The following is a 23,509-nucleotide window of genomic DNA, read 5'->3' as shown; positions in this document are numbered from 1 at the left end:
ATTCCAATGCTTGAATAAGTAATTACAAAAACAAATCATTACAAATTTTACTTTTTTAATTTTTTCAAGATGTCAATAATAAAAACAATAAATTTCAGTCAAAATCATATTAAACAAAGTTAATTATCATCTTTGGCAAATTAACAGTTCATTATAACATCATGCACATAATTTTCTTTTATTTACAAACAGAATTTGAGCTACAAAGCAAGTTCCAAAGTTTCATGTCAACAAAAAAATGTGGCATGGAAGTTATTGTATACAGCATCAATATTGTCATGTTCTTTTATGAACCACTGACGGCCAGAACACACACAGTCTGGTACAAAGTTCCTGTAGATGACAAACTGTTTGAGAACTATTTGTCTGTCCTCTCTAGATGGCCATTGGAAAAATCCTGGTTTTGTACTAGGTGAAAGAAATTTCACGGTCACTGTGTCTGAACTTGCTGTAATGTTTTCTACACAACCGGGGTACCAACCATCCTGGTATGCCACTACCACATATTCATTTATGTTCTGAATGTCCACAGGTTCAAATGTACTTAGCTTTTGCTTTTTATTTTGCACCTCTGGCTCTGGAACACAATTTTTTCGCTTCTTAATTGTATTCTTGGATTCTTCCTCCATAACCATACTTTCATGGATGTCTTGAAGTACCTTTTTTTCATTTTCCGTGTGCCGTAACCTCAAGGTCTTGCCCCCCTTATGTGCTGCCTTCATTAAATTGGATCTTTCAGTTGGACCCTTACTTCCAAGCCAGGTCATCATTTGCCGTCGGTTTCGTTTTATCATTTGGATGGACAAATGGTGGTGATAGGAGGCATTGGGCCGTCTCTTCTGGCTGGAATCTAAATCACCGAAGTGATGCTCACAGGAAAGATTTGTTACTGGGGCAAAGTCACTAATGGTCAGTTCTTTGTCACTGGAAGGATTCCCAAACTGGCCGTCTTCCAAAAAGTCAACAAGTTGTTTTCTTACGCATTTTAACATTGCTGTTGCGACCACTGGTATAACTTTCATCAGTATGGTTTTCATTCCTTCTTGAATGATGAATAGATCACTGGCCAGGCGGTTGTAGTTGTTGACACTTTTTGAAATGTCTAATGGGTCTTCAGAAGCCCAGTGTTCAGTTTTGTCAAGAAGCTTTTCAGGACATTTCACACAGTCTTCCAAGAACTTTTCAATGTCCTGAATATGTGTACACAGTTTGTGGTAGCTGACTTTTCCGCATGTTATCAAATGCCAGTATGGTCCCGTGAGCTTCAAGTAGAAGAGTCCTAAACACTGAATTAGTGTACATATCTCATCCGATTCCAGGTCTGACTTGACTGCCTTGATTTTCATGTTTGGCTTTGATACACTATTAAGAACATGAAGGAAATCTTTTCTGTGAACAAACACCTCTGCTGACGTTTGAAATAAACAATTGAACCTGTTGTCCCTGTAGTTACCGATCAGAGATTTCAGTCCTTTTTCGCAACAATACGCCTCCCATCGATCTCTTACTCCCAAATGGCCACCAGCAGGTCCAAATGTTTCAGAGGCAGTTCGGACAGTACGACTCACAGCAGACTCTTTTTTCCAGTTGGCAAAAAATGGCATAGCATCACGTCCAAGAGGACCATGGTCGCTGCTCCATGACTTTTCAAACTCTTTCAGATCCGGCATTGTGTAATTATGGAGCCCAAGTAACACATGAGCCATGCAATGGAAGTGTTCAACGGCCCTATGTTCACCATTGTAGGTTCTTAACATCTCAGATCTCCATTCATCTAATAGCTCATCTGCCTTCTTCTCATTGGCAGCTCTATCAGACATCGTGAAAGCCAACTTAGCTAATGCCTCAACTATATAGTTTTCACTTTCATTAACTGCAGCAAGTTCTTGGAGATGCGACTCTGTAACTTGCTGAATAGTCTCTGCTGTCTCTCTGGCTATTCAGGTGAATCCTAGGCTTATGTTGACGCCCGTGTGTAGTGTGACAGCAGTGTCAACAACTTTCTGCTTTTTTCGTGTCGTCCCATCACGACCCAGTCCCCAATTTTTTGAGTTTTCAAGTTTTTCAGCAATAAAGACTTTTGCAATATAATGTCCTTCATCAATTATTGCTTGTGCAGTTGTTGCGTTTGGTAAGTCACGATTTGGCAAGTCAATTTTTGTTAGGTGTTTCAGTACAGCTTGAATAACTGGTGAAACTTTTTCCGCTGCAACTTCTAGACCAGCCAATTCAATAACACATAAACGAACATCATCTGTATATATGTTATCTTTCTTGGTTTCAACATTAAAGTTATTGTCTGTAACATGACTGTCCACCAATTCACATATCTTGAAGTATTTCTCTTCTAACAAGTCCTTTTATAGTTAAATTGCACCTCTCAAGTTCATAAAGATGTTCACACTCATGATGCTGTCTGTCTGTACTTTTCTCAAGCAGACCGCTATTCATTTTCTTGAGGTAGCTGTTTGACTTTTGTGCTAACAGTTTTTTGTCTTTTTCAATGTTGAAACGACCAAGTAGATCATCATATTTTGTCTCCATGGTTTCATTTTGTTTTTGCAATTCGGTCAAACAAACCTTCAAGTCATTAACTTCTTTCGTTAAACAAGTGCTCTTTGCTGTAAGTTTTTGCACCTTTCTTGTCAGTAATGTTTTGAACTCTCAGACTTACGAAGAAGCATCACATTTTTCACTGTCCTTTTATCTCGTTTATTCACATTTCGTACTGAGTAATGTCCAATCTTCTCAATGGCATTTAACTGTTCATGTTTACCACTGATTTTCTTCTTCAGCCGTCCAAAAACATTCAGCTTTTTTGCATTTTCAAATTGCAGCAAATAAGTGCTTTTGTTGAGAGCTTCATAATCAACATTTTCAAAGTTTGTCTGCACTGAAACTGATAAACGTTGATTCACTTCTGTCGACAAATCTTTAATTAATGAGCATGATGGTGAAGACTCGACTGTTGCACCGCACTCCGACTTGTCATCACTCACAGTCACATCGGTGTTCAATTTAGGCACGTTCTTCACACTTGTAAAATGTTTATTTAATAATGTGTCGACGTTCTGTACCCCTGGAACTTTCTTTTTGTGTTTCAGTTTATTCTTTGTTTCAATAAGTCTCTGAATCTTGCTGATTATTGACTGAGTTTTATTGTTCACAAAATTTCTATCAAACTCAGACAAAATGTGCACAAGTTGCGAGTTGTTAATATTATTGTCTTAGCAATATTCGTACAATTCAAGAACAGCTCCGTTGGTAAGTGTTGTTGCAAGTTTGTCGGTGGTGCCGTTCAGCATATCAGTGGATATGCCAACGGCCTCGCAGAATACGCCTGGATATGACATGGCATCAGGTACTTAAGACTACCACCTGAAATACAAACAACAAATAATTAACAAACTGGGATGAGCGATTCGTATATGTGTTTGTTTGTATTTATTTGTGTTGTATTTTTTCAAATAAAAACATGTCATGTTTGTTTAATTAAAATTGATTTAACCCTTTCCCCCACAGAAGCAAAGTGAAAATGGCTATGCGCAACCAGCATCAAACCAGAACAGCCTGCGAGTAACTCACAGTCTGTTCAGGATTTATGCTGTTTGCTGCTCATCAGTATCTGAGGTTTGGAAATGAACTCTATAAAATTTGAATCTAGTTAGAAAGGTATTTAATAAAATTCAATTTTCTGATGGGACTACAAATGCGTAAAATACGTATCTAAGTGGTAAAGGGTTAAAAAAAACAATTAATTTCAACTGTAACAAGACATTATTCATTATTTAAAATAACGATTAATTTTGTTTGTTTTTAATATTTTCTTCAATAAAGAAAAAAAAGTTAATGAGTCAACCAAATAAACTATAAAGAAAATAAATGAAAACAAAAACACAATGCCAATCAATGGTACGAACGTACTGAGTTCGATATTAACAAAATAAATAAAGTATTACGTACGCATTAAACATTACAAATATTGGTCATTTGACATTAAATATATACTTAGAAACACATTAAAATACTTCGGTTGTGTTTATTTGCATTTGGTTTTACGTATTTTGCAACATAAATGCGATAAATAGAGGCACTTTGACAGCAGACTGCTGAAATTCGGTACGAATTTCCAAATGGCCAATCTGAATGAAATTTGATCGTCTATTTTGTAATGAATAAAGGGAAATCAACATATAAAATAATATAATTACAAGAGTTCCGCGGTCGGAGATGACCGCATTGAAGCCGGATTTTTGATTTAAATGACAGGAAAGTACCTTTCGTGTTTTTGTCAATGCAATACTTAAATTACTGAAATATTGTTCAAAGGTCAAAATGAAATGTAAGTACTTTTCAAGGCATGAGCATAACATGGAATAAGAACTTTAACATTTTTACCTACCAAAGTTATAAGAACTTTAACATTTTTACATTCAAGGTCACAGTGACCTTGACCTTAGAATGAATGACCTTGAAATGACCAGTGGTCATCTAAGTGTGCTTGCAAACCTTCATGTCAAGTTTGAAGACTCTATGTCCAAGCATACCAAAGTTATAACAATTTTAACATTTTAACATTTAAGGTCACAGTGACCTTGACCTTCAAATGAATGACATTGAAATGACCAGTGGTCATCTTCTAGTACTGGCCAATCTTTATTTCAAGTTTGAAGACTCTAGGTACAAGCATACCAAAGTTATAACATGAAATAAGAACTTTAACATTTTTACATTCAAGGTCACAGTGACCTTGACCTTCAAATGAATGACCTTGAAATGTCCAGTGGTTACTTACTAGTTCTGGCCAACCTTCATGTCAAGTTTCAAGACTCTAGGTCCAAGCATACCAAAGTTATAACAACTTTAACATTTTTACATTCAAGGTCACAGTGACCTTGACCTTCAAATGAATGACCTTGAAATGTCCAGTGGTTACTTACTAGTTCTGGCCAACCTTCATGTCAAGTTTCAAGACTCTAGGTCCAAGCATACCAAAGTTATAACAACTTTAACATTTTTATATTGAAGGTCACAGTGACCTTCACCTTCAAATGAATGACCTTGAAATGACCAGTGGTCATCTGTTAATCCTGGCCAACCTTCATGTCAAGTTTGAAGACTCTAGGTCCAAGCATACCAAAGTTATACCATGAAATAAGAACTTTAACATTTTTACATTCAAGGTCACAGTGACCTTGACCTTCAAATGAATGACCTTGAAATGACCAGTGGTTACTAACTAGTTATGGCCAACCTTCATGTCAAGTTTCAAGACTCTAGGTCCAAGCATACCAAAGTTATAAGAACTTTAACATTTTTTATATTGAAGGTCACAGTGACCTTGACCTTCAAATGAATGACCTTGAAATGACCAGTGGTCATCTGTTAATCCTGGCCAACCTTCATGTCAAGTTTGAAGACTCTAGGTCCAAGCATACCAAAGTTATACCATGAAATAAGAACTTTAACATTTTCGAGCACGCCGCCACCCCGCCCGCCCGCCCGCCCGCCCCCCCGCCCGCCCGACAACATCAATCTATAAGCCGAGATTTTTTCGAAAAAAATCCGGCTAAAAATTACAAATAACTTACCATTTGATTGCTATCGTTTTTCTTTGTTTATATTAAGTAATTGTTGAAGAAATTGTGGTTTTCGATAACGCTATCAGCTTAATCAATTTTTCCAATATGGCGCCGCTATTTCGACCTCTGGCTTCATTGAAAATTCCATAACACGTGATTTTTAAAGATAAATGCGACGTACTAAATATCGTTTCCGATTTATAATTTTGGTACCAAAAGAAAGATAAGAGCTTATATTTTGTGATTTTCTATGCGAAATTAAAAATAAAGCATTATTTTATGAAGAAACTTTCATAGACTTTTGGACTACTTTTCGTCTCGTAGAATTAACATAGCTCATTTTCGCGAATATCATTGGAAACGTTGTTCATTGGTTAACATAAATATATCAACATCATTAATATTCAAATAACCTTGCCAGGTCGCAAATGTGTTGTAAACAACCGGGGGTCAGTGCAGGTACTTGAAAATGCAGTAAACAAAGGAAATGGGACAAAGACGTTGTACTTGAACTCTATATAGATTATTAAGCAGCAAATAGAAACTCAAGATTATTAAAATTTATATCATATTAAAGAGATTTTTTTTTTCTTTCAATCTGCATTTATATTAATTTGATTTTTAATAAAGATATTTGATAAAAATAACTTATAATGGAACCACTATGCAGATTTGCTGATTTTCTTAGATCTTCCACTGATAAGATAAGATCTGCTGGGTTTGCTATTAAAATACTACCAGATTTTCAAAAAGAATTCTTAACTCTGAAATTTTATTCTTAACGTTACTACTAAGTTTTGGAAAATAATTCTTATTTTTTCTGAATGACCTAAAAATAAATAATAATGGTTATTTTCATGCAAAAAAAATCAAAATAAACATACTAGCAACTTTATTTATACGAGTTCAACAGTGTCTTTTCAGTATTATACAATTTTATTTTTCCAATACCTTCATATGCCCAAACTGTGTTTAGATTGCATGCCTTAGATGAATTTTTACATATTTCACATTTAAAACGGGTCTCCCCTTCAATCTTTTCAACGATTAGCCACCAGACTTGTCACTTCCACTCGTTCAATGTTTTTTTGTGTGTTTAAGTTTGGATCCGTCGTGTCGCGTTTTTGTTTAGCTTTTCCGACTGTGTCGGCAACTGAACATACAACATCGTAAAATCTATTTTCTATGTCTTTCTAAACATTTAACTTCGGCTCACTTTGCGTACAATATGTTAAAAGCGTGTTTTGGACGCTTTGCAGTTTTTTAGGACGCTCTCTGGGCTCCGCCATTGTTTTTTGACAGATAGACTGTATACGCCGCTTTTATTGGAAAAAATGCGCTTTGTTAAACAAACCCGATAAACAATCTATATAAGCACCGCAAAAATCTTTAATACGCGAAAAGAACTCAATAAAAATCGACACGAACCGATGTAAAAATAATATTCGTAACTTGATTTTGTAATTCTTAATGGTACGACAAGATTTTAAAATAAATACGTAACGGACTTGAAAATAATTCGTAATTACGAAAATACGACCCTTATCTGGAGCTCTGTATTGTTACTTAAAAAAAAACTTTTGTCAATAATTTCAAAAGTTACATAAGAAATTAATATCTATGCTTACCTGAAGAGGTGCTAGCAGACAGCCAGCATGGGTTGTCAGGTCTCATCTAGATGAATGCACCTCAACAGGGATACAGTCTTGCCATAGATTCATTTATCCTGCAAGTTTACTAAATAAACTCTTTAAAAAAATATGTTTTCTCCATTGAAAATGAAACAGCAGGAATAGTTGGAAGGTTTGGTAACAAAATAGGAAAAAGTAGCATCCTGATGAGAAAGTAGGAAATAGTAGGAAAAAGTATGACTGCTTGACAGCCTGTGTACATGTATATATAAAATAACTTTATTCTCAAGTTTATTGATCAACTGTATAATCGGAATTTGATACTACCACTAATATCTAATTGTTTGTTTTTATGTGATCCATTTCGTTTCTTGAAAAACCTGCTATATTTCCGACCTACTATACATATCATCTGGCATTTTAAAAAGAACAATATCAATAGGCATGAGCATGAGCTACTAGTTATCAAAATGCTTTGATCCCGTAAAGAAACAGTTTACTTCATACAGAATAGGTTTCTCATTATACTGGTTGGTTGTAACAAATATGCGATGTGCATGTCCTCATGCACTTCATGTAAACATATCATGGTACAGTTTGTTAAGTCTAAAAGTCTACCTGGTAATTGGGGAGCCAGTCTGCAAAGGTGTGTATCTGACAGGGGCCGAGAGTCTCACCTTTATGTGCCTCGTATCTCACCTCCTGAAGGCCCAGAATGTCTGGATCACTGGACAGTATCACCTGCAACAACAAAATCTACATTGGGGTGAGCCTGTATTGCAAAAGGAACATATTTACGTTGTAATGAATCAAGAATTTCCCAATATTTTGTCACAGATACAAGAACTAAGCAAACAGTGCATACCAGTGCATACCATCAAATAAAGTAACATTTGAAATTTTTGCTGACAGTCATGACTGAATAATTGTGATAGTTTCTGTAGTTTTCAATACTTAAATATATGAAGATAAAGACTATTAACTTTGTGCCTATGTTTTAGTATCTTATAGTTACATGTTTTACATTCTCATTTTACAATATCAATAGTTGAAGTCAGGTAAAAACACAAACATAATGGTTAAGCCAATCTGAAAATAAATACTAAACAAGGGCTGTTTGTAAAACATGCATGCCCCCATATGGGCTGTAAGTTGTAGTGGCAGCCATTGTGTGAATACTGTATAAGTGAATATTTCCGCGTGTCGAAAAGTTAGCGAATTCACAAAAACAGACATTTCGCGTGTGGAAATGTTAGCGAATCGCCCGTTTCAAAAGGACATAAAAATATTTCACGTTGTAAAAATTGTAATTTATTGCTGGTTGCATACAATCCGATTATAATTGTCAGATACTTACCGTTAGTTTAAACGATCGTTAGATTGACGGATTATAGCTGACAACATTTTAACATTGTTAGTGTTGTGAAATATTTGTTTATTTTATGGATAAATTGATCTTGTTCTATGTAAACTGTTTTACTGATTTGTGATCACACTTTACTTGTGAAATAAAATGATTTCAGCGTAGTTCGTTCTGTCTTTTTCTTTGTCCAAAAATTGCTGTTTGATGTGAGGGGGGAAAACTGTTAACAATGCCTTTTCTCCGAAAACAATAATCCTATTGTTATCAAGCGATAAGGTGTGAAAACATGTTTTCCTAACGGGGCTACTGTATTGATCGATATGCGATACCTAAACAACTGTTTGTAAAATCAGTTTATTTGTTCAGTCATTTATTTTCAGATGTAACCAAACAGCTTTGGCAATCTTTGAGTAATGCCGTAACTAAGCAGTATGTTAATAGTTAATCAAACATAAAATAAACATTTTGTTTATAATACGTTTTTATATATATTTCTCCAAAATGTTATATTCGTAATTATGTAAAATCGATAACAAAGTAGTTTTTATCTTAAACCAGTGTCAAGATTAAATTTCTTACACGATGGTATACAGTAATTATCTTTACCTGGTGTCACCGTAAATTTCTACCTCAATGGGGGCGCAATTTTGGCTGGGGGAAAATTTTGCGAATTTATTGCGTTCGCGAAATTCGCAAACATTTCCACCTCGCTAACTTTACCACTTATACAGTACATTTTTTGTCACTGTGACCTTGACCTTTGACCTAGTGACCTGAAAATCAATAGGGGTCATCTGCCAGTCATGATCAATGTACCTATGAAGTTTCATGATCCTAGGCTCAATAATTCTTGAGTTATCATCAGGAAACCATTTTACTGTTTCCAGTTACTGCGACCTTGACCCTTGACCTAGTGACCTGAAAATTAATAGGGGTCATCTTCCAGTCATGATCAATGTACCTATGAAGTTTCATAATCCTAGGCATAAGCATTTTTAAGTTATCATCCGGAAACCATTTTACTATTTCGAGTCACTGTGACCCTGACCTTTTACCTAGTGACCTGAAAATCAATAGGGGTCATCTGCCAGTCATGATCAATTTGCCTATGAAGTTTCATGATCCTAGGCGTAAGCATTCTTGAGTTATCACCCGGAAACCATTTTACTGTTTCAAGCCACTGTGACCTTGAACTTTGACCTAGTGACCTGAAAATCAATAGGGGTCATCTCAGGGGTGTCAATTGTCCCAAATTTGAAATCCGGAAAATTAAGCCGTAGGATAAAAGGAAGAGAGGGCCCAACCCCCCGAGCCCTAGCTTATTGTTCTTTTTTTATAGTCTTTCTAGGTGCAATTATTGGTGAGTACAATGCGAAATATTATAAACCAAACCATCCGTAACACCGCAGGTGTATTTGTCATTCTAAACAAATGATATTAAGAACTTCGAAATTAAATTAAAAATCGACAAACCAGCGTATCCGAAAACGACTGTCCGAAAACATGTCGCGACACATCATTTGCAAATGAAATAAAATATGCATATCGTTTGACTGCAGCAAATGAAAACCAGTAACCAGTAACCTAGCAAATACACAGTCAATATATAATTTGATTAACATGTTTTAAAATATGATATTGCAGTGCTTTACTTAGCCAGTTACTGCTCATGTCAGTGCCAGCCACCCACTTACCAATCAGAAATCAATAAATAAAATCGGTACCAAGCGCAAATGTCCAGAATGCCGACGATGCTATAACAATATTCGTTCTGAAATGATCCCGCACTAAAAGAATTTTGTCCCTACCCCCACCCGCCTTAAACAAACTCATCGGATTTACATTCACCTCAAAATCAACCCTGGACGGCTCAAATCCGGATTTCCGGAATAATCCGGAAAATTGACACCCCTGCATCTGCCAGTCATGATCAATGTACCTATGAAGTTTCATGGTCCTAGGCGTAAGCATTCTTGAGCTATCATCCGGAAACCATTTTACTATTTCGGGTCACTGTGACCTTGACCTTTGACCTAGTGACCTGAAAATCAATAGGGGTCATCTGCCAGTCATGATCAATGTACCTATAAAGTTTCATGATCCTAGGCCTAAGCATTCTTGAGTTATCATCCAGAAACCATTCTACTATTTTGAGTCGCTGTGACCTTGACCTTTGACCTAGTGACCTGAAAATCAATAGGGGTCATCTGCCAGTCATGATCAATGTACCTATGAAGTTTCATGATCCTAGGCCTAAGTGTTCTTGAGATATCATCCGGAAACCATCTGGTGGACAGACCGACGGACGGACCGACCAACGGACATGTGCAAAACAATATACCCCCTCTTCTTCGAAGGGGGGCATAATAAATACAAGCTTTAATTAAACCATTATAAATTAAAAGAAAATTTCTGTCAATGTTGATCTTAAAGTGTTTTTAACTAATTTAGTAACAAAAACTAAAAACCATGCACTTACATCTCTAAGTGCAGTCATTCTTCGAGTATATCCACCATCATCCTCTGATAATGAATTCATATTCCAAATATTAAATGTCATCACCCTAAGAAAGTTTGAGTCGTTTGAAGCCACCTTTTTGTTAACCTGATCAGATTGTTTACTGCTCTTTTTGTTATTTTTAATGGAATCTTCCAAGTCATGTTTAAGTTCATTATCAGTTTTTTTGAGCGAATAATATTCACTGTTAAGATTTACTTTTACAAAATCTCTGAAATAACTTGTTCCAATCGGAAATATGTAAACTGACTTTGACTTTGTAGGACCAGAACTTGTTTTAGTGTCATTCACACTCCGAATGAAACAAGTATGTGAAAAGACATAGGAGACACCTTCTGGGTGCACAGAAATAGTGAAGGTGTGAGTGAATGTTGAGGATCCATCAATCCAGGATATCCGCAGCCGATACACGGAGCCCAGGTAAAACATGTTGGTTATTCCATGTTGGTTTCCAAATCTGTCGGTCACAGTGCCGTCATACAGGAACGGTATCGAATCATCCATGGAATAAAACAGGTTCTGAAACATTAAAATACTTTCAGCTAAAAACTAATACTCCAAACTTGATAAGTACAAGTTCTTTGTATCTCTTGCATTTTTTTAAATGAAAATCCCTATAAAACTGAACATTGGCAGCCACTACAATTATACCATGATATCTAGAACAAGATGTACGGTGTATGCAAAATAAAAAGAAGTACGTTAATAAACTTTTGTATTGTTAAAAGTTGCATTTTCTTACACTGCGTCTCAAAGATTCCACTTCAGGCACGTCATTTGACCTTGGCAAACACCAAACTGAACGCTTTTTGCAATACTGAACTGCAAACTATGGATAAATACAAATATTAAAGGAACATATCACAGTATTTCAACAAAAACACACATTACAACAATAAAGGTTATGGTTTTAAGCTAATCAATTTTATTAAATACTAGTTATAATTACAAATGTATATTGATGCAGTTCTTACAGAGTTTAAAAAACTAAATGATTTAACATTGTATTAGCCATTGATAAACATTTCCATTGTTATTCACACTCTTACGAAAACATATGATTAATTTTGGATCGGATAAATGGTTTTAGGTTTGGCCTTTAACTTGATTGTTCAACAAAATAGTATTACTCATTTTAGTGATCTAAACGAAGTTTTTGAACACATTATAACCAAGTTTTCCTAATAGCATTTGAACAAATTAAGTTAAAAACATATATCATTAAGATCAGAAATAAATTAGATTTTACACGTTTTCACACCCATTTTATAGTTTTCATTAAAGCCATATACAGAAATGTATCCCACCGGCAGATTACCATAGTTTTTCAACAAACTAAAACCAAGCTGTAAGAAATATTGTAACAACAAAGGTTTCAAGCAAGATAGTGTTGATAAGCAAATTGTATGACTTTTGAAGTGTTTTATAAGTTTTTTCAATAGAAAAAATTGGAAAACTTCTTATGGCACCCCTACAAGTTATCATCAGAAAAGTCAAGCTAAGCAAGAGAGCATGTTTCTAAAATCTTTGGCAAAAAGGTGACTTAAGGAGTGTTCAGTTGTCTGTTCTATAATCAACTATGACCAAGTGGGAAACCCTTCTGATAATTCATTTCCTCAAATGGGTAAGAACTGTTTTACCATCTTCAGATCTTAATCATTTTTTTTTCACACAACATTTTATTAACACTATATAAATTAACAAAGCCTTGTAATGAATGTAAAAAAATAATAATTTCAATACACAAAATGTACCTCCACAATTTGAAAACTGTCAGAATCAGATCTATTGACATGAAACTCGCCCTGTGACAAAACATTTCCAAATTCGGCAATAAATTTTCCTGAAACGAAGCAAACACAACAGATGTTTGTTAAACAAGTATACCTCAGACACTCTGACATGCACAAGTTTTTAATATTGCAAGGAATCATTGTTCTTCCAAGATTTTCAAAGATACTTATTTGTACATGTATGATTCTTATAATTCTTTATACATTATGTGGAAATGTTCATGAAACAAGACCCTGTGACCTTTGATTCTTTGACCTCAAAATTAAGAGGCTTCTTCCTTTCCTTAAAAAAATACCTGCATATTAAGTAGGTCAATGAATTCTCTACAGAAACAGTATTCATAAACATACTCAGGTGTTTTTTTCTTGATTTGGGAAAGGGTCTGGCCCCTCAATTTGGGGAAACAATTCTCGACAAAACTGAAAAAGGGGAAAAAATTTCCCCAAAATAGGCTTGAAATTTTTGGAAATTGCATCATTTCAAATAAAATCTCTTAGGGGAAGGGGTCTTCCTCTTAAGAGAAAAAAGCCCTGATACTGGACGATGGAGCAAATAGTTGCTACTTGTACTAGCCACTATGACCTTGACTTTTGACCTGTTAGAATCGAATGTGTGCATTTCTTCTCCACCGAGTTACCGGCATGCAAAGCCAAAGAGTTCTGTTGGTGAAAAGTACAACCTCACACAAAGATCTTTTATGTTGATCTTAGACCTTGAGACATCAAACTCATTGGACATCTTCCTTTTATACTAAGTAACCATTATAACTACTCATTATTGCATTGAAACAAAAATGGTCTACAAAAACCATTCAAATAAGCCTGCTTAATACTGCAGGACAAACAAACAGAGTTTCAAAGCAATAAACCCTCAATTATTCAAAAGAGGGAATACTTAGAGTCCAAATGTAGGAACATTTGTACTGAAAGTACACAACAAAATTAGAAAATTTTGCACCCCAAAAATTAATTCTGATTTACATATACAAAGAGAGGTTTCCTCATATCATTTTTTGAAATATATTTTAAGTATTTTTACCTTACAATCTTTATTATTTGTAAATCAATCAATATAACTATATGCTGAAAGATTTTCTATCAATAAACTGTTTTTATTTCTTCAACAAAGTGTGTGTACATGTAACAGGAATAGGTACCACTTGCAAAGGAAAATTCAACAAAAAAATATGCCATCCTCATCAAATTAAATAACAATCTCGCTTAAACCAAACCAAATGATTCTTCAGTTTAACCCTTGGTTTCTAACAATAAATGTTGGCCTCTCAAATTTATGTTGAAAAATATTTGAATCCTAATTTAAGATCTGCTTACAGGCAGGATGCTTTCCAAGTATGGTATCCTATAAATATTTGAGGAATAGTAAGATTACTAAGAGTGATAAACCATCTGCAATTCAACCCGGCAGGGCCCTCAATCCATTTTAGGGGAAGCGGGTCGCTACCCAAAGCAGGGGGAATTTTTGCGGCCTTTCCCTTTTGGGGGGGGGGGGGATTTTTTACTTACTCTCTAATTATAACATCTGTACATGTTTGCACTATATTCATTGCTTTTTTCATAATTTAGTATGTTTGACAAGATTAAATTAAAATAGAATTGAGATATACTAATCATGAGACACATCTAATCTATAAAAAAAAAAAAATTTTTTTTTTTTTTAGGGGGTTATTTTTCCCCCAAAAAGGGGAAAAAAGTATACTTTTCAGGGGAGGGAATGCGGCCGAATTTCGGCCGTGAATTTGACAGATTGAGGGCCCTGCCCAGGCTAATCATTTAATGGCAATATGGCATTTGTTTCCAAACATATATTGCATGATAATTGCATGTTTCAAGTGACAACCTTGTTCCAGTACTGTAAATACCCCTCTGTGATGCATACCCATACAGGGTATTTGAATAAAAACAAACACAATTAAGTGGTATTGTGGCAATTTATTTAACCAAGAATATATTTATAGTAACACCGATGAAGCCATTATCACAACTCAATATTTTTGTTATCAGTATCATCAGAAATGACCGAGTTGGTTCATAATACAATTATAAGTGGTTCGATCCCAGGTGGGGTTAATTTTTTTTTTCTTTCTTTAATTTCATTCTTGTTTTATACTGGAACCCTTTAGTCCTGTTGTTTACATTTATCAATTTAAAGCATTTAATCACAAACTTCAGAACATGCCGAAATCTGTGAACAAGTACATGTAAGTTATTAATTATTAAGGTCGAGTTTGATACTGTATGGTATTATGTTTGTGATTAAATATTGATTTTTACACCTTCAACCATAATTAATGTGTAATTCTATACTTGTCCGAAATCAAACATATCCGGTTATAATTAACCTACGTAGGTTCTTATCTCGTAACGTTTAATTACCATTGATATAAACGCTGAGAGTCATTATAATCAACGTGCATAAAAATAAAATGCATAATTTAAATGGTGTAACGCTGCAAAATTCAGCCATAATTTCACTTAATAGAGATAAGGTTTTTGTTTGATTTTCATTATTGCCAAAACTGCATTTGTTGTTGTTGTTCGAACCTTGTTCGAATCGACGGAGTTGTTGTGGTTACAATATACTAAATAGTTTCCCTATATAATTCAATGTAAAAGCGACAACTTTAAGCCAAAATAAATGCAACATTTTGCACATAGAGACCCCCATAATCATACATTTTCTTAAAGACCAGTCTAAGCGGAATCGATGTATGCAATAAAAAAAAATATGTCATGTACAATGCAAGAAAGAACTTGACACAAATCAAAATCGACTGTTCTTGCAACTTTTTTTCGGTCGTTTCTGAGTGGAATGTAACCTTTTTCAGTGCAATGGTTTACTTTAGTCTTCAAGTTTAACATATTTCAGGGATTCAGTAGTGAACACCTATTCATGCCTTAACATTATCTCCGAAAGATAACACCCGAATAATAGTTAAAAGTGTAAAACATGCCTTCCTGTCAACTATGATATTTTTTTAGCAAGTACAGCCCTACAGGTCAGAATACACTAAATAGTATCCCTATATAATTCAATGTGAAAGCGACAACTTTAGGCCAAAATAAATGCAACATTTTGCACATAGAGACCCGATAACCATACCTTTTCTTAAAGGCCATTCTAAGCGGAATCGATTTATGCAATAAAAAAGATATGTCATGTACAATGCAAGGAAGAACTTGACACAAATCAAAATCGACTGTTTTTGCAACTCTTTTTTTCGGCCGTTTCTTAGTGGAGTGTAACCTTTTTCAGTGCGATGGTTTACTTTAGTCTTCAAGTTTATCATATTTCAGGGATTCAGAAGTGAACTCCTATTCTTTCCCTACCATTATCTCCGCAAGATAACACCCGAATACTAGATAAAAGTGTAAAACATGCCTTCCTGTCAACTATGGTATTTTTTTAGAGAGTACAGCCCTTCATGAAACGGTTATTTAGTGTACTGTAACCTACATGAAACGGTTATTCCTACATGAAACGGTTATTTAGTATATTGTAACCTTGTTTTTTACCAATCTCCAGGCAGAGTTGTCGTTCCTTGCTCATCTATGCTGGTTCCAGTCAAATCTATGCACAAAGGTTGTTTTGTTTTCAAGAAATTATGAAGAGAATCTATTTTTCGGCATAGCTGTTTCACCCAGCTTTTCACCTAAAAATGACCTTCACACAACGCCATCAGACTCGAATGAATACATTTGCAACAGTTCATTGTTCGATTTGAGCATAATCCCGGGAACAATGGCAACATCACCGCGTCTTTGTTGACAAGTGATGAAAAGTGTAGGGAAATGATCCTACTCTCTGCATGTTCATACAAAACATAAACACACATGTGGGCCCAGTTAAAATTGCGCATTACCGGTAAATTCCATCCCCAAGACTTTCAGGGCCATAATTTTAGAGCATGGTAAATGTTCAGCATTACTATTTCATCGCAAATATTAACTACAACGAACATTTGCGAATCTTAAACCATTCTTTTCAATTTTGTCAATTTACCCAAAGACCTATACTATAGGGCCCTGATTTACCAAAACGTGAAAAGGTCCCTTTAAAAACTGATCACTATAAATATTATCCTATTTAACGTAGCTTTCAGCGTTTACATCATAAACCGATATTTTTGTATTCATTTTTAAATCAAATGTGTTAAATCAAATTCTTATTATTATTCCATTTAACGTGACAACTTTCAGCGTTTATATCATACACCGACATTTTGTATTTGTTTTGAATCAATATTGATATAACGTTCAATTAACATGCTATAACATAACATAAATTATTAATTTACACTACATCTAATGTCAAGTCATGTAGTGCACATACTAAAATCCAAATATTATGTCAATATCTTAAAGCGTTTTGAAACAAAAGACCGGAAAATGAAATACCCGACGGACAGACAGACTGCATGACAGTCTGACTGATATATGCCTTCATACCAGGGGCATAACAATCAGCTCAATATATGAAAGAGTTGCGTAAAAAATAAGAAAAACGGTTATTATAGAGAAACAAATTAAGAACACGACCCATAACTTCGCCAAAAATCAATCGGCCAGAACGATTTTCACACTTTATCTGTAGGTCATGTAGGTAGACAAACATACCAAAAATCAGCTCAATATCTGAAAGCCTTGCGTAAAAAGGAATTTACTTTGAAACTTTAGAGAAGTTTTGAAATAAAACAGAAAATATTATTATGGTTATATTTCAGTCATACTTTATGATACATTTCTTAATATATAATAGGTTTTTTATTATCAAAGTTTGCTTTCTTCATCAAAAATCATACTTTTCTGAAATCTAAAACTTTAGACATTGGTGTGAATTTCACACCAATGATTAAAGTTTAAGACTTCGGAAAGGTGCTAATTTACTTATTATTTTTATATCACAAATTAAGGTTTTAAACATTTAAATTCAACTTGAAAAGCGCCAAAAAATGAAATTAGGCATATATATTTAATTAGGGATATGAGACCCTCACGTAAAAAAATTCCTGCATACGACCCTACATATTTTTATATATTTATTCGGTCCATATTAATCATCATTTAGAGGTTATACATTAGTACAGATCCCTGCTATCTATCAGTGTGACGAAACCGCCAATCCCTCCCCACACAAAGTATAGCTCGTTGGGTCATTGTCGACCTGAAATGGCTTGAAGTCACCCGGGGGTGACTAGAAGCCGATTCTTGTCAACCTAGGGTGACTTCAAACCTATTCATGTCACCCTGGGGTGACTTCAAGCAGACCGGATGACTAGAATCGTCTTGAAGTCACCCCAGGGTGATATGAATCGGCTTCTAGTCACCCCCGGGTGACTTCAAGCCATTTTAGGTCGACAATGACCCAATGAGTTTAACGCATTGGGTCATTGTCGACCTGAAATGGCTTGAAGTCACCCGGTGGTGACTAGAAGCCGATTCTTGTCACCCTAGGGGGACTTCAAACCAATTCATGTCACCCTGGGGTGACTTTAAGCAGACCGGATGACTAGAATCGTCTTGAAGTCACCCCATGGTGATATGAATCGGCTTCTAGTCACCCCCGGGTGACTTCAAGTCATTTCAGGTCGACAATGACCCAATGAGCCAAAGTATATGTTACGAAACTGTATTGGGACGATATCTCCACCAACCGCTTTTACAGAAAATATGACGAGTTTCTATTTTAAGGTATACCTAGTTCCCGCTTTTTATGCCGCAGGACTATCAACAAATGTGAAGAGCCAACAACCAGCGCAGCTCGGAAACGAAAGTAGGAAATGCGCATGCTCATTACTGCGCCCGTTGCACTGAAGGAAAAACCCATTTCTTTTCCTGGCAAAAGGTAAAGTTGAGAAAATATCATGTTGTCATTGAAATGAAAATTCATATACCAAGTAGTGTATTTGACTATGTAAAAGGTAGGAGATAAGGTAGACATAACTTTCGTTATGTGCATTTTTTAAGTTTTATGCCATGATGAAGTTTCTAACTTTCGATTTCTAAGCTGTCAACATTATTTCTCATAATTCGATGAACAATGCAATTATTGAATAAAGTCAATGGAGTTTATAGCGTGTGCATACATTATAAAAAAATAATTATTCAACAAAGCATTTCATATTAAGGATTAGCTGACATCTTCATTATTTTTATGTGTGTTTTACTTTCGATATCATGTATTACTAATATGCATACTATAAGGCGTATATTTTTATCTTTCAAATACAGCAATATATATATGCAAATCGGTACAGCTTTTATACTATGATTAAAAGTATAATGTTATTTATATGCAGATAGTCTGACAGAAAGAACCATGTCAAAAGGTATTGTTTGTCAAGCCATTTAGGTCTATTATAAATGCTACTTTCCTTTCCCTAATGGCTTCATCTGGGTGGGTATAAAATGCAGCTTTTATCTCAGCCAATGTAGACATATAGAAAAACTTAGGATAAAGAGCAGCCATTATAGATAAAGAAAGAAAACAGACCAGGCTATGCCCTGCTATGGTTTCACAATTGTTGATGTTAATTACAAAATTATAAAATAAAACAGCATAATTAGGTGTAAACTGAATGAAGAATCAAAATATTGGTAGATGAGTATGTAGTTGCAGTGATTGCCACATTTTCCCAATAAACTCAATAAGATTATAAATGCTTTACAGCAATAATATCGTAGCACGAGTGCAAACTGAGCTTTTCAAGTGTTCCCAAAACGACAACTGACTAAACTATTGGTTCGCAAATGTAACCAGATATACGCAATTGTGAGATGCTATTCCCACATCTCTATATTGCGGAAGAATACTGGAGATCAGGGATCGACAAATCCACTCACCCGCTCGTAATTACGAGTAGAAATCGGCTCCAGACGAGTGAATATTCCAGCAGTGCTCGTCCTGCAGGGCGAAGTGCATTTCTGGCCGAATTGATTAAAATTTCAAGTTTTAAAACATTTTCGCCAAAATAACAATGTTTAATCGGCGATTGGAAATTAACCGGATGTTGACTATTGCACGCTGCGCTACAATTAGTCCTTTTCCCGTTACGCACCGATACCGGTATGTTCCGTGAATGTATCCTATACAGTACGGTATACAGGTCTTTTAATACGGCTTAAAAATTCGTATAAATTTTTCACATCATTAGATTTAAAGAGTGGATTTTGGCAAGTTTTAATGAACGAAAATGACAAAGAGAAAACTTCCTTTTGTACATACCGAGGCTTGTTTGAGTTTAACAAAATGCCTTTCGGACTCTTCAATGCTCCTAAAGTGTTATCATAATGATCGTGACCATGAGGGCAAAATAAAAAACAAACAAGTTAAAAGTGTGTTAAAACAGTTTATTAACTTTATTGAAGTTCATGAGTTAACACTAACAGTTCTATTTGATAACCCATAGAAAATCACAATAAAACATATAAGTTACTGATTTATTGCATTGTTTCAATAAATTGCAGGGCAAGTACATATTTCAGCGGGGCAAGTGGAAATTCTTAGCTACTCGCACTGCAAGGCAAGTTGCTGAAAAAAATTTGTCGACCCCTGGATATAATCCATGTATCATGATTAAGCGTGCATGTTTTTGCGGCATCGTCCAAGATGGACAAGCAGAAAAGAAACTACGATGTACAGCGAAAACGACAAATAACAATCAAATGAATTACGGATATTATATAGATTGTAGGGAATAATGAAATGCTTGTGTCAATTAATGATAAAGTCTAAGTTTAAGATACACACAACAAATATTTAATGTAAATCTGCACAGTGAATGTGTGTCACCAAAATCAGTGTTGGAAAATAGAATTTCAATCAACTCCCAAAGTGAAAGCATTGACCGATTGGCTTGGTACGTCACATGTACATTGGCCTTGGACAGTAGATGACCCCTAATAAAATTGTGGTCACTAGGTCAAAGGTCAAGGTCACTGTCACAATAAGTATGAAAATTGTTTCTTATCAATGACTTGTAAACGAATTGACCGATTGACTTGATACTTCACAGTTGCATTGGTCTTGATTAGTAGATGACCTCTATTGAAATTGGGGTCACTAGTTCAAAGGTCACTGTGAGTCTGTGACATTCAGTGTCAAATTCATTTCCGTTTGATATGTCATCAAAGGATTGAGTAATGTGTGTCAAGGCCCTGTTTGGGCGATGGGGAGTGGGGGCATCTGTCTCCGACCGCCGAGCTCTTGTTAAAAGGGGTTTATCCCATGAAGGGTCCAACTCACACGAAAATGTGACATTAAACTGTGCTCAAGTGTTACACAAATGCTTTGGCATTAAATATGACAAAGTATCCAAGCTACTGTTGTAACTGTTACATAACAGAAAGATCAATTGATATTTAACCCCAAAACAACATGTCTTTTGTTGTAAGGTTGCAGCATTAAAATAATATGAATCTGATATAAATTAACAATAACTATAACAATAAAACACAGCAGAGCTGGGCTGGACATCTTAAACCTATAAAGAAATAGCTCTACTACGAAATTCACCAAAATTTTGTCTACATATATTATCTATGCAACGATTAAAATTAAGGTAGCGCACCCCTAATGGGCACATATCCAAATATAATCTAATTAATTATTTTCTTAATCAGCATCATTTCACTGAACTACATGCAAATTTGTAGGTAGACTTTCCATGCTTTTTAAAAAAATATACAGATTTTTTCAAAACCACCCCCACGCTCGGCTTTTGTCCAGTTTATTTTCACCCCTGGGGTAAATAAAAGTTCCAGAATTCATTCAAATTTCCAAATATGGGCATGCAGTTGGTGTTTACAGATGCAGTAAAGGTGTTTAAAGTTTAAACAAGATGAAATAAGTATTCTTTTACAGACATTTATTTATTACAAATTTTTATCTATGGAAGAGCGCCATGAAATGTAAGTGATTTCAGCCAAGTAAAAATTGGGTCGGTTAAAAACAAAGTGTCATTAAATTCAAAATAGTATCATTTAAGTTATATTTTAAACTTAGTTTTTATAGAAACACTATATACAGCAAAAATAAAGAGAAATAGACAGATTTACCGTTTGCTTTTTTAAATAAAAATAAAAATGCAACATGCATCATTCGTATTTTCAGCAGTAAATCACCCAATTTAGCTATAACGTTGTTTTAATTTTTAAAATTGAAGGATGTGCATACAAATTTCAACATATTTAACAATAAACATAGCTTATATGCTATATTAAATCAAATTACGTTAGAAAAGAAATAAAACGCATCGCAAAAAGTATGTGATGTCGGCCGGATTCGAACCTGAGCGGGAAGATCCAAAAAGATTTCAAGTCCATCGCTTTAACCACTCAGCCACGACAACTTCACCTTAGTGCAAGCTTTAATTAGATATCCATAAGTAAACAGGTAAAAAGGCTTGTCGATCTTTGAAGAAATCGCGAAATCGTATTTTTCAGATGATATTTGGATCAAAGTCAATATTTATTGTGAAAATAATGTATTCTAAAGGAATTATGTAAAAATATATCAAAATTCGAAGTTTGAAAAAAAAAATGCATCTCTCGGAAATAACCGATCATTGAAGATTGGCAATGATCGTAAAATAAATCGCGGGAAATCATTAGGGGTGCGCTACCTTAAGTAAAAATAGGATTAAATAACAAGATAAAATACCTTAAAAGCCAATCATCAGATGATGAAAAGCCCAGAACCCTTTGAATACAATAATATGTTGAATCAAATCATTGATGAAATATAAAGACTTCAATAAAATTTACATTTCATCTTTGTGCATATCAAAACAAATTTAACAATAATTTAATCATGATACAGAAAAAAGTATGTTTATACTGCCATTTTTTTATTAAATCAATATGTTTGAATTTCAAATTTTGTGCGTGTTTTTCTATATTAATATTGGCTGAGTTTACCAACAATATCTGTATTGGCTGCAAATGTTATACCCCTACATGTATATTGCAGCCTGCAATTTGGAGGCTGTGATAAAAGCTGCATTTTACAACGTCCCGCTTCATCTTGACTCCATCCAGCATTTATGTACAAATACTCCATTAATATCTTTGACCATTTGTATCTGGAGCAGTTCTCTTACACTTTTTACTGTACAACATTCAATCTTGCTTGGAGCGTTTCCTATGATATGAAGCTGTGCATGTGCTATTGTAATGGTCCTGCATTAAAAATTAAAAGCTATGACTGCTTTTCAACTTAGGAGTTCAGTATCATTATTATTAACTATTGACTCTATTAAAAATATACATCAGCAGCATATCTGAAACGTAATGTCCAGATATGTTATGTTTGACATGTAACCTTGTATATTGGCACTCTACTGAGTTTCTGCAATTCCCGACCCTTTGCCACACGAAGGGGGTAAAATACTTTATAAGTACTTGTATAGCAAAATATGTTTTCCTCAGAAAATTTATGGCCCAAAGATTTAATATTTGGTTTGTAACATTGTATTTTGCTTCTTTGTTAAATGAATGCTTTGAGGTAGAAAATGGTCACGCCACAGGATCCAATTTTCATGATTACAATATGCTACATATTAATACATGCCTTATTTTTTTCAGAGCTTTTCTATATTACTCTG

General features: G+C 34.7%; 3 protein-coding genes across 7 annotated transcripts in view; 1 reads left to right on the top strand and 2 right to left on the bottom strand.

The window, feature by feature from the left end:
• LOC127841050 (uncharacterized) overlaps window positions 1-19,301 on the bottom strand; it is a 29,703-nt gene extending 10,402 nt beyond the window's left edge. Inside the window, exons 1-5 of one of the 3 annotated variants that reach the window (XM_052369566.1) lie at window positions 18,603-19,301; window positions 12,849-12,937; window positions 11,837-11,923; window positions 11,056-11,613; window positions 7,832-7,954 (exon numbers count right to left, since the gene is read on the bottom strand). In XM_052369566.1, the coding sequence (XP_052225526.1) occupies window positions 7,832-7,954; window positions 11,056-11,613; window positions 11,837-11,923; window positions 12,849-12,937; window positions 18,603-18,864 (1,119 nt within the window). In that variant the 5' untranslated portion in view covers window positions 18,865-19,301. Of the gene's footprint in view, window positions 1-7,831; window positions 7,955-11,055; window positions 11,614-11,836; window positions 11,924-12,848; window positions 12,938-15,281; window positions 15,455-18,602 lie in introns of those variants that run through there. The other 2 variants (XM_052369567.1, XM_052369568.1) reach the window with 2 other exon arrangements.
• LOC127841051 (uncharacterized) lies at window positions 66-6,106 on the bottom strand. The gene is made up of 2 exons (XM_052369569.1): window positions 5,592-6,106; window positions 66-3,378 (listed from the first exon to the last, which is right to left on the bottom strand). The coding sequence occupies exon 2, from the start codon at window positions 1,818-1,820 to the stop codon at window positions 228-230; it is 1,593 nt and encodes a 530-aa protein (XP_052225529.1). The 5' UTR covers window positions 1,821-3,378; window positions 5,592-6,106; the 3' UTR covers window positions 66-227.
• LOC127841043 (protein mono-ADP-ribosyltransferase PARP14-like) overlaps window positions 18,668-23,509 on the top strand; it is an 83,469-nt gene continuing 78,627 nt past the window's right edge. For all 3 annotated transcript variants that reach the window (XR_008030690.1, XR_008030689.1, XM_052369555.1), the window contains exons 1-2: window positions 18,668-18,750; window positions 19,205-19,234. The gene's annotated coding sequence lies outside the window, so the exon portion shown is untranslated. The remainder of the gene's footprint in view (window positions 18,751-19,204; window positions 19,235-23,509) is intronic.

Source organism: Dreissena polymorpha, chromosome 8 (genome assembly GCF_020536995.1).
Source record: "Dreissena polymorpha isolate Duluth1 chromosome 8, UMN_Dpol_1.0, whole genome shotgun sequence".
NCBI classification, from domain to species: Eukaryota; Metazoa; Mollusca; class Bivalvia; order Myida; family Dreissenidae; genus Dreissena; species Dreissena polymorpha.
This window is presented reverse-complemented; position numbering and strand designations above follow the sequence as displayed.

Coding starts and splice junctions, on each gene's coding strand:
- LOC127841051 (XM_052369569.1), bottom strand. CDS start 1,820: ATGTCTGATAGAGCTGCCAATGAGAAGAAGGCAGATGAGCTATTAGAT.